This window comes from Sinohyriopsis cumingii, chromosome 15 (assembly GCF_028554795.1).
Source record: "Sinohyriopsis cumingii isolate HCF-2022 chromosome 15, ASM2855479v2, whole genome shotgun sequence".
Taxonomy (NCBI): Eukaryota; Metazoa; Mollusca; class Bivalvia; order Unionida; family Unionidae; genus Sinohyriopsis; species Sinohyriopsis cumingii.
Window position 1 is genome coordinate 72,470,324 of NC_142975.1, and position 12,927 is coordinate 72,483,250.

General features: G+C 33.7%; 1 protein-coding gene across 2 annotated transcripts in view; it reads right to left on the reverse strand.

Moving 5' to 3' along the window:
- Positions 1-6,732: 6,732 nt before the first annotated feature.
- The window catches only part of LOC149782057 (protein mono-ADP-ribosyltransferase PARP12-like), a 28,142-nt gene continuing 21,947 nt past the window's right edge, over positions 6,733-12,927 (reverse strand). For both annotated transcript variants that reach the window (XM_089933483.1, XM_089933482.1), the window contains exon 4: positions 6,733-12,437. In XM_089933483.1, the coding sequence (XP_089789609.1) occupies positions 12,243-12,437 (195 nt within the window). In that variant the 3' untranslated portion in view covers positions 6,733-12,242. The remainder of the gene's footprint in view (positions 12,438-12,927) is intronic.

Genomic DNA, 12,927 nt, shown 5'->3' on the forward strand with positions numbered 1-12,927 from the left:
GATAATTCGACAATGAGTGGGATGCATAGTAATGAGGTGATCTTGCACCTGACTGGCTAACTTTGTTATGATTTGTTATCACTCTGTATGCCATATTTCTGATTAAACATCGAATATATGCTTACGTTATCAAGATCTCGGTTGTGTTCGATAGAAAACAAATTCCACACATTGATTGACTGACTTTGTTACTCCTCTGGAAGCAATACATCTCTTCCGAATTTAATAATTCCCCATAATGCAGACAAGGTTTCAGCGGTGGATTTAGTGCATTAAGATCTTGAATGGGTCTGATATTGAATGAAATATATTCATATTAATCAGGCCGTTTTGCATCTTATAAAAAAATAGTCCCAGATGAGAGTTACAGCAATATTAAACCGTGTTATAACAAATAACATTTAGAACCATATTTTCTTAATAAAATAACCATTACAAGAGCAACTGTCCTTCTAATCAACAGACCATTTGTCCAAAACGAGATATTTTTTCAAACTGGACTGCCACTGGAAATTCCTAGGTGTTATTACATAGTTCACTTGGTTAGGTCTGCTAAGTTTATGGAAGCATCATACACATGAATTTGTATGTAGCTGCTCAGAATTGTTCCACCTAAATATTTTATTTTCCATGGCATTCACCACCGATGCAGTATTAGATGTGGCAGAAGAAGTAGAATTCAAGCTGGATATTTCTCGCAAAAGGTGTATTGTTGAATGCATAAACTGTGCTGGATTCATTGCAGGCATCCACTGGCTCCGACTTTTGTCCGGCATTGCCTATCACAGTGTACCCTACTTGTAGTACTAGCAACCTTTCGTCATTTTCCTTCAAATTATAGTTACTCGTGTACTGTCTGCTCAAAACAATTAATGCCCAAAGAACATCCGATATGACTCGCGAATATACTAGACCAAACATCTTAGACTGGTTTCTCGACAGAACAAACTATTGCTATTTCAGTGACGTGATAAGAATGGCAAGGGTCAATTTTCTCATTGGTAGTCTTCAACCTGCCAAATCTATTTTATTCATGTTTACCACTTTTAGCAGTATTATATTATGTCTGCTTCCTGATGGTTCACAGTCCCTAATAGTCTCTACCATGCTGTGTGTGTGTGTGTGTGTGTGTGTGAAGGAGATAGGAGGGGTAAATCCCACAAACATACAACTCTATTTTATGTGATAAGTTGAAGAATAAGAAAACTATATATATATATATATATATATATATATATATATATATATATATATATATATATATATATATATATATACGCACATGAAATCATATATGCAACAGACATCATTGCCACATTAGGGACCGTTGTTGAGGATGGGGATGGGTGGAGAGGATGAATCCCTTGGATGTTTTTTTAAACAGAGAAATCACTTTGATATTGAACTTCATATTCAAAGTGGTTAGACTTAAGTTTCCTTGAAATTAAATATACAATTACATCAATTAATAGAGTCAAGAAAATCGTGAAAATAAATGTATCAAATACGGCAGTAATTTCTCCAAAACCAAAATCTAGCACTATTTGATGATTAGATTAACCAATAAATAATGAGGAACTAGAGTGATAAATACGCTGTATTCTTGATAAAATGATAAAATAAGGACTTCAGACTGGTTAAATACAGTAATGACGGCAATAAAATAGTGGAGGAATGAGAGGAAGAGCTCACTGAAACAAACACATTAATATTAATTTGGCAACTGTTTTTGTTCTATGTTGCTTACCTTCATTCAGGAGATTCATTGATATAAAATAATAAAGGATCCATAGATTAAATATACCAAAATGTGGCTAACAAGAAAGGTTTTGTGGGCTTAACACCATTCTTCAGCATACTATATAACTATACATGGCGGCCAATATAGCTGAAGGAAGAACACGGGGAAAACCCAGAGAGGAACCACGGGAGACTACAGGCAAGATTTCTCACATACCCATGTAGGTTGTGCCCATGTGAATAGAAGTGAGTAGGGATGAAACGATTCATGGATATATCGATGATCGATACTTTTGCTGAAACGATATACATATCGATACAAGAGACGGAGAATCGATACAAAACGATACTTGCCGTATGCATGTTATTTTAGTTTTCAGCAGTCATGAATAATTAGTATTAGTTGCCTTGTTATTCTGTAAAATTCTAATCCATCTGAAACTGCATTTGCAGTCACAGAGACTCATGTTAATTAGTAAAAACGAAAAAGACTATTTGAGAATAAACAGTCACCATCTACAAGTTAACACAAAATTATATGGTTCGTAATCGGCAACCACCCTCATCGATGCTAATTATCTTTAACCCAGAAGTATGTTCAGCATATACTATACATTCCAAACATGTTTGGCGAAGTATACAATTTTCATTTAACCGTTCTTGTCGCGACATCTGGGTTTTTTTTTTTTTTAAATAGCAACTGTTCCACATCTGGGTTCTTCAAGCACTACGTGAATGGTTGTGAAACTAAATTTGATTAGCACAACGTGCCCAGGAATAAGAAATATGGCGTAGTTTGAAACCATTCATGAAGAAAGTTTTACAAATGCTTGTTTAAAATACGGGCTACCTAGTAGTAAACAGAAATTGTCTGCTTCCTGGCGTGGTTCATTACGATTTCGTTCGACAAATACTTGCTGATGATGGTGATGATGACAATAATTTTAAAGTTATGGAGTATATTAGATTATTGATACCAGTGAGTGATTTTGAGCTCGAAATGGTGTTAAATCGAGTCAGATGTGTAGACGGCATGACACTTTCAGTGGTATTTCTTAATTAAATGTACAAAGGGCAGAATACTGAGCCTAATTAAAAACAGACAATTTAAAAGTATAATGCAGTTTTCATTTTTTTTTAAAATTGGTCTGTTTCTCCCTGCGGATCATATGCTGCAAAACCATATACATGTATCCATATCAGAGTCAACATACATTGAATAAAATAAGGGCAAGAAATGAAATTAAGAAGTAAAGATATTTATTTTAATTCCTCTGTCTGCACAAGCATTGATGGACTAAACACCCTTTTACAGCATTATGGAACAGATAAGAAACTTGGCATGGTAGTCTGTAAACTAATGATTTAACAACGGAAGTTTATGTTAGTGAAAAATCCTATTTTGGAGCATATGTATCCAAAATATAATAGCTGTGAGCTCTGGAAACTTGTACATATTAGTCACAAAGATCAGTTTCCCAACATATTCAAGCCGACAAGGCTAGCTATGTATATGCCCCTTCAGAAAGAAACACAGAACAATATTGACACAAAGAAATGGAGCAGTATGCTCAGAAATAATTAACAAATTAATCCTTATACAACCAGAGGTGACATTTGTCAAAGATGGTGCTTTCAGTAGAGCTCTAAGAAAGTGGAGCAGGAAGAAAGAAAGACATATATTGAAGTTTAGATAAATATTGACCTATGACTGTTTCTTCCTCTCCCTCCTTTTTCTTTAATAAAGAGGGAGGTCTCCCCTAAGATAAAATCCTGTCACCATCTCTCTTTAACTTGTAGATGGGAAATAAATATTTCTTTTTTATGCAGAGATAGTTAACCAGTGAATGAAGGTGCTGATGGAATAAATGAAATTGGCATAGAATGAGATATGGGGAATATTCAAACTGTTCAAGTTTATCAACTTGTGTAATTTTTAAAAAAGTAGAATAGGACTGGGTGTAGTCAATAGTTTTCCTTTTTCACTAACAAATACAATACCTATGGTTGCAACAGTCTTTTGCATCGGCAGGAAGTAAAATGTGATAGATTCTGTTGATAATCAACCTTATTTTCATGCCCGAATTTGTTCTAGATGAGATTTTCTTTGCACAAGGAAATTGCACTATTTCTTCTGTTTTGAAATGTCTTCCATGTGTAACTGAGACACGATATCGGTACATGTAATAAGATGTTTTCAAATCATTCATGTTGTACAAAACAGTTAAATGGAGCCAACATTAAATGGCCTAAAATGTTGGATAAAACCACTTGCACCAACAGGTAGTCTGTTTGAAAGTATTGTTATTTTCTCATCAATGAGAATTGCATATAAATATATGATAACTATATGTCTGTCTGTAGACTGCTTATTGGAAATAGGACCAGAATGTCAATATACATGAATGGGCACCACCTACCTCCCAATGTTGCCAAGACCATCAAGTTCATATACGTATTGATATGCATTGTATCGCAGGCTGCGTATTGTGAATTGTATCGATACGTGGCACAAGTGTATCATTTCATCCCTAGAAGTGAGATGTTTGTGATCTATAAAGAAGAAGGCATAATTCAAAGACTCTAAGCACGTAGGACCACTGAGCTGCCCCAGGATAAAGACAGGAAGCGAATTTATGTTTAGCAGGGTCTAATCTGCTGGAATATGCCACATTTCTTTTTTGAACATCTGATACATTTTGAGAATGTTCTAGTCAAAATACCTTAGATCTGTATGCTGATAGGAGAATTTATTGGCATTTCAATGAAATGGACATAATTGGTTGGCGTCATTTTTCCAGGTGGCATACTGATCTAAGATAAGCTTCAGTAAATGCTTGAACTATATCAAATTGTGATATATTCTGGTTGATTTGAGCCAAAGTCATTTGATAATTATACTGAATTAGTAACAAAATAAGGTATAATGTATGCTCCCCACCCCACCATACAGAACATGCACAAAACCACTTTGATCACCGATTTTCTGAGCATTTGGTCTATAATCTTTATTAAACACTGTAGCAACATCCGGCTGATACTAATGATGAAACACGTCTACATAGCTTTTTCATAAACATTTTCGATCTTGAAATACATCATTATTTTCTGACAATTCTGTCAGGATCTTGGCACACACGTCAGTCTAAAAAATAAACATAACATTTGGAATGAAAATGAAAATTGGTGTCAGACGTATTCAACCACACTCAACGTAAAATATAATTTAATCAATGTTGTGAAATAAAAAGCCAGGGTTATGCATAAAATCACTGAATAATATGCATATTGTATCCATCAACATCATCAAATCAACTTTAAAAGAAATTATTATTATTATTATTATTACAAAGATTATTACAAAGAGAAGATAATAATAAATAGTGTAAGCATTGATAAGACTTCTATTTGAAGATTTAAAATATAATATTGATGATTAACTATTTTTGGACACATTCCTTCTTATAATAAGAGGTAACACAATACAGTTTGGACAAAACAAGAGAATATCAAATCAGAAAGACAAACAGCATGGATTGGAAATTAGTTTACTTGACAGTAAAATAACGAATGCTTTTACTACTATCAATAATGATACAGTTGGATATTAAAATGGCAAAGTTTAATGAATTGCATGATCAAAAAGATTGAAAGAGCAATAACAATTTAGAGGATGGTACTGTGATCGATGAGAAAAACCTACAAAATATTTGTAAGATTTGATAAGGAGGAATTGTTATCAATGAAGCAATGAATAAACTAATACATAAGTACTGGTAATAAAATTACTAATAAAGAACAAAAACGTTTTTATTAGAAGCTTTATTGTGAAAATCAAGAATATGATGCCAGTTAAAAGTATAACAGGACGAAATCTAGACAAATTAAGTCATAATATATTTCTAAGCATTTAGAAGTTGAAATATCAAATGAAGAACTTCCTTCAAAGCGATACAGAAATTGAAACTTTTCAAGGTACCTGGACTGGATGGCTTTACTGTTAAAATTTTCTTAAATTCTTTTAGAAATATTTATAAACTCTCATGATAAGGTTAATAAATATTGTCTGGTAGACATATGAAAACTGGCTCGATCAAAACACTATCAGTACAGCTTTATTGCAAATATAAGTTTTTTGTGTGAGCATGATGTAGATTTTTAACATAGCTTTAACAATTTTGCGGTCATATCACAACAATGTCTGTAGTGTGGTAGTTTATAGTGATGTCTAGCACTGGAGGATCATGCCACAGACATGTAGCATGATGTCCCAACCAGTCACATTATCCTGACGCCAGGCCGACCAGTCCTAACACTAACCTCTTAATGCTGAACGCCAAGCGAGGCAGCTGCTAGTACCATTTTTATAAGTCTTTGGTATGACTTGGCCAGGGTTCAAACCCACGACCTCTTGCATCCAAGGCAGATGCTCTAAACAGAGTGGTTCCTAACTGGTGTGCAACTTGCTCATGTTACATCGTGTTACATGATTCTGCCCATGATAATATCAAAGAGACTGAGCTAAACAAGCAAACAAGAGTCCCTTCAAGAAACTGGCACTCTGCTGGCTGAAAAGAAATTCCAGAAATTCAAGATCAGACTATTTCTTCCTTTTAACTGCTGAGTGTTGAAACCATCTCTAATATTCTTCAGCAACAAGATTTTCAAATTAGCTGCTGTTGTGGACATATTCTTTTTCAGGTTGGCCAAATTTTTTTTTAGGACCAAGGAGAAGTCTTTTGCTGGTAACCCTATTTCAACATGACCATCCATTTTGGGGAGATATCGAGTAGCAACAGCAAACTTTTCAAGATAGCCATCATGTCAGCTATACTGGATATATGACTGGCACCATCTTCATTTAGAACCAGCTAGGTATCATATGAACTTTACTGGAGGACATGCCCACAATGATATAGCCAGCCATTTAGGATGAATAGAGATAACAATATTTTCAAGCTGTCAATTTGTATCATTTAAAAAAAAAAACTTGGATGCAATATGTATTTTATTCAAATTTTTGGACATCTTTTCTACAATACAGTACAATACACTGAATTATAACAAAAATCTATTCCATCATCCTACATGTATTCTAAATAGGCAAGTACCTGATATGCATGAACTTATTTTGGCTATCAGAGTGATTTACAAATATACAGGAATATGTGGCAGTTAGTGTTTTCAATGGACGGCTAACCCCGACAACTTTTTTTATTTTTTTTATTAACCCCGTAACAGGCTGACCACTGGGTCGGGGAACCATCTTAAGGTCACCTTACATTCAAACATTTCTGGTTATCAGTTAATCTAGGGATAATAAATATAATCTACAGAAAAAGAAAAAACACACATGCATGCACACATAACAAATTTTTAAAACAGCCATTGTGGTGGCCATATTGGACCAACTTGTCATTATAAGAATTCTTCTTGTCAAACCTCTATGCTAATATCATATTTCATTCACAACAAGAAGCAATCATTATTTTCAAGATGGCTGCTGCAGTGGATATATTGGACTTAAGGTCATCATCATTTTCATTTAGAATATAAAAGACATCATAAAATGTCTCATGGTGAAAATCCCATGTCAATATGACCTGTTCTGGAGAAGTACTGATAAAACAATTTCCAAAATGGCTGCCATGGTGGCCATATTGGACATCAGATTGTCATTATCTTCATTTGGGACAAACAAAACATCAAAAGAAGTCTTTTACTGAATACCCCATGTTGGCATAACCATCCAATGAGGAGGAGTAGTGATAACAAAATTTTAAAGATGACCATTGTGGTTGCCATATTAAATATTTGAATGACATCATTTTCATGTATGACAACCTAAACTATAATCAGTTTGGGGCCCTGGGTGGCCAACTGGCCAAGCTAAACTCTAATCAGTTAGGGGCCCTGATAGGCCAAGTGACCAACCTAAACTCTAATCAGTTAGGGGCCCTGGGTGGCCAAGTGGCCAACCTAAACTCTAATCAGTTAGGGGCCCTGATAGGCCAAGTGACCAACCTAAACTCTAATCAGTTAGGGGCCCTGGGTGGCCAAGTAGCCAACCTAAACTCTAATCAGTTAGGAGCCCTGGGTGGCCAAGTGGCCAACCTAAACTCTAATCAGTTAGGGGCCCTGGGTGGCCAAGTGGCCAACCTAAACTCTAATCAGTTAGGGGCCCTGGGTTGCCAACCTAAACTCTAATCCGTTAGGGGCCCTGGGTGGCCAAGTGGACAATCTAAACTCTAATTAGTTAGGGGCCCTGGGTGGCTAAGTGGTCTAAAGCGCATCCCTTTACTGATCACTGCCATCTCACTTATGTCTGTGTAGGTTCATGGGTTCAGTCGATGTGGGGATATGATAAAGTTTGTCAGTAGCTTCCCTTGGTGGTTCTTACTGGAGTTTTTCTGGGTTCTTCTTCCACCATTTATACTGGCCACCATGTATAGCCTATCTTCTGCTGAAAAATGGTGTTAAACCAACAACAATAGTAACAATTAGATACATGTGTGTGCAAAGTTTCATGGCAATCCTCCAAGTACTTTAGAAGGAGTGGCAACAACAAAATTGTCTTAAGGGAAGGATGGACAATAGATGGAAAACAGACAATGGATGAAAGACCACCTCATAAGTTGTTCTGGTTGATAAACAATAGAGCTAATAGCTGTATCCAAGTCAAAGAAGCATGAAATATGGGTTACAACAACCCATTTTTTCATAAACAGTGAAGTATTTATATATCAAATTATATAAATCTGCAGCATTAGTGTAAACAGAGAAAACAAAACATAAACAACATTTTACATAGATCACTGAAGCATGAAATTTAGATAACAGTAACATAATTGATCTGAATGTTATATTAAATAATTGATCTGAATGTTATATTAAATAATTGATCTGAATGTTATATTAAGGCAAATACAAAATAAAACTGGCAACAGTATTGGAGAAACTAAGTAAGAATTTCATCAAAGTATATATGCCAAATAGATGGATTATCAGACGGATTCAAGAACTACGCTATAGTAATCATCAATCCATTGAATTAAGTAAAATTTGGTGATAAGAGAGAAAAATCCTGTTACATCTCATTTTTCTTATACAGGATGTCCCAGTGATCAAATAAATAAAGGCAATAAACTTAAATATAATTTGTGAAAGTAGCTAAAATATCAATCATAAAAAATAGCAAAAACATTATCAAAATTTGTATGGACTGAAACTACGTGTAAAAACACAAGGGTTTACAAAAAAGTACAGGCAAATGCAAAATTATATTCTTCACACACATAGCAGAATCTAAAAAGATAACATCCTGTACAAAATCAAACAGATTTAGACCAAACTTCACACTATTCATAACTTAAAAATATCAATCTGTATACACAAAAATGTTATTTAAGTTGATTGGTTGTTTTAATATATGTTAATATCATATAGGATGTAGTTCATAAATTTCATCAAACCTTTTCACATCTGTAATATCTCACGTATACTCATTTCTTAATAGACACAATATATAACAAAATACACAGGAACATTTAGCAATAATGATTTAAGATATACTACTCTAAATGATATAATCACAATGAAAAAAAAATGGAAAAACAATATGTAATGTTTTCAAAGGCAATAAGATACCTTCCCAAATTAAAATCAATTATTTAAACATGATTTATTGCAAAAGTAAGCCAATAAAATATCAAATATGATCAAATTAATACATAGTGGTAAAACTGCAATGAATATCAACTCTAGAACTCAATTTGTATGAAGTGGTGGAATCATTTTGGCCTTGTATACTTGAAACAGCAACAGCTGGCAGCATCATCTCTAGTCACATCAATTCCTGCTCAATGTTTCTAGGTCACTTTTGAAAACATAAATCCAAAATTTTGTTTAGTATGATTGCTGTTAATAAGTACAAATTTTGTTTATCTATTTAAAACACAAAAAGCACACCATCAGAAAAACTATTGTGAAAAAATAACAATGGTGCCTGCACATTATAAGGGGCCTTCCCAAATTAAAATCAATTATTTAAACAGGATTTATTGCAAAATAAACCAATAATATATCAAATATGATGAAATCTATGCATAGTGGTACAACTTCAATGAATATCAAATTTTGAACTCAATTTGCTGATGTGGCAAAAAAAATTTGGCCTTGTGTGCTTGAAACAGCAACAGCTGGCAGTAACTGTTATCTTCTTATTCAATGTTTCCTGGTAACTTTTGAAATCATGAATCTAAACATTTTTAGTATAATTGCTGTTAACAAGCACAGATTTTGTTTATCCATTTAAAACAAAAAAAACCCACATCAATCAGAAAAACTATTGCGAAAAAATAATAATAGTATCTGCACATCATATCATATGCATTAGCAATTTAAAACCATATCCTGATGAAACAAACAACAGAGGTGAAACTTATCCTATATATTAGACACAAAGGCTGGTTGTCTAATATACTTTTCTTACATTAAACACAAAGGAGGCATGTCCTATTTTTGTCTTATTCGTTAGACATTTTTGCAGTTTCAAGTTAATTTTAAGATAGGTTTTGATGTTAAATCTTTAAAAATGTCTTATAAGTCAATATATCATAATGCATAAATATTATAAATGACTATTAGCATGAAATTCATATTTTTATTGGCATGTGCTACAAAAAATAATTTAATTTTAATAAAAAGATAATGCTAAAACACTTATGAATTATGAAGAAAATGTCCACAGTTTAGTCAAAACTTTGAAACCTTGTATATTAGTTAAATTTTGAAACAATTTCTTTCTATAGCAAATTGCTTCCTATTTACAAAACTATTTCTTACAAAGGTAAGAGCTAAAATAATCAAATAAACAAAAGCCCAGGGCCCCTCTAAATTTATATCAGGCATAAATTATACCTGTACACCAATGAGAATCTTTAAACCTCCTGATAAAGCTTGATTTTAAAATACACAGAAGGCCTTACCTGCAATTTTGGACAGTGCAAGAATTTGTCAATCAAAGCTGCACTCAATTTCACGAGAAATGGCTTATGTAAAGATATCACCCAACATAAGACAAATGCCGCTGGCCTATACATGTCTTGTGTTAGGCACTTGGATGTCTAGTTCAATGAATCCTGTCATACATGTAATAAGGCAGCAAGAAACAGTGAATAGAACAATGCTGGATTTAGCTTTGCACTTCCTGTACACAGCCACTTGACCTACACAAATTGTCAGCTGACATCTTGTATGCAAGACTACAGATTAGAGGCGGACATTGGATTAAAGAGAATGACTGTAATTTAGCATGTTAGATCTTTTGTAAATGCTGCAGCCTTATAAAATCTAGCTTGTTGATATTATTCAGCGATATAACTAGTATCACATTCTGTTCTTTAACTCTTTACTCATCCTTGAGGAAATCTCTGAGTGCCAATTCAAGAATTTAAAGTTAGCTACAAACTCAGAAACTTGCTTCTCCACAATGAACCATATCTGTCACAACGTTTTGTGAAATTCAGATCAGTTGTTCTGTAAATGTCCCAAAAAACACATTTTCCAACTGGTTGCAATAGAAGCCACACAGTTGCTATGGTGGCTGCTAAAACTACAGCTTTGATAGAATGTGACATACAATATCTTGCTACCAAGTTTGATCATAATTAGCTGCAGAGTGGTGGAGATTTCATTTTTTCCACACCTGGTTGCAATGGAAGTCATAGAGTTGCCTGGAAAGTCACCAAAAACACAACTCTGATAGATCATGTTCTAAGAAACATTTCTTCTGAAATAAATAGATTTGAAATTTTGAATATGATGTGAAAAATACATTTTCAACCATTTGCTTTGGAAACTACCCATTTGCTAAAGACATCAAAAATACAACTTTAGTAAAATATATTTAATGACAATTTCATCATACTTTGAACACTACTGGTCAAGTACATTTGCAGACATATTTGATCAGCATATACCAAGTAGCTTTGCAGATGTAAAAATACATCTTGCATCCTGGTTTATGTGGAAGCACTTACTAGGGAAACCATCCAAAATATAAAACATTGGTAGAACATGTCCTATCAAACATATCCTACTATTTAGTTTCATAGTTACTATTGAAAAAAATGTCAAAATACATTTTTCATCAGATAACTATGGTAGCCAAAGAGTTGCTATGGTGCCCATAAAACACTTGACTTTGATAAAACATATCCTGAGTAAACTGCCTAAAATGATTAAAATTGGGTCTGAAGTTTTGAAAATGTCAAATGTTGATGGATGGATAGCAATTAAAACACAAAGGATGCCGAGTCATAAATTATCTCGACCATGTCCAGATTTTTACAGAAATGTGATGGTCAGATAAAGGAAGGGATGACAAAACAGTAGGATTTATTATGTTGCTATTATTGTTTCTGCATAAAAAATGTATGATGGGTACTAAACATTGTATGTATTATATAAGATACTTATAGTTGCATCTTTCTTTCAGCTTCTCATTTTGAAACAAATTTTGGGCGACGCTTTACTTTGCGCTTTCCTTGGGTCTCCATATTTTGCTGAGACATTGTTGCAAAGTCGATTATGTATTTATAGCCCTGTGTTTCGAACTGGTATTGACCTTTGGGATTTGCTAGATACCTCTGCTCAATCACATCACTGTCCACTTTGCTCTGGTACCCGGCACTGTCCTGAAATTAGCAAAGTTTGTATGTAATGACAAACAAGAGTTCTACGGAAAACAGGATGTTCCATAAAATTGACTGAATCCTGAAAAGTATAATAAAATGAACTTTATAGGTTGTCTGCCGTTGAACCTGTATGTAACAAACCTAACGGAATCATAGGAATGTGTGAAAACAAATATACTGGTCTTTAATGCTGTTTTAGTATCTAAGGAGTTTCATATCCTCATAAATGAGCGCTAATGGGTACAAGTGTAGCTTAATTATACACATGTATCTTGTATTAGACACTACTTGTTTGTATGTAACAATAAAGTATTAAGTGTTTACTGTAAATCAATGACTTTTAAAGTTTATATTGTTTGAAAATCGATAATTATGACATGGATATAAGTATTCCATAATCACGTCTTTATTCCAAAGCTAATTATTCCAATAAATTATGACCTGACTGGGCTTAATTCTGATTGAGCGAATATAGTTCATTTGCTTTTGA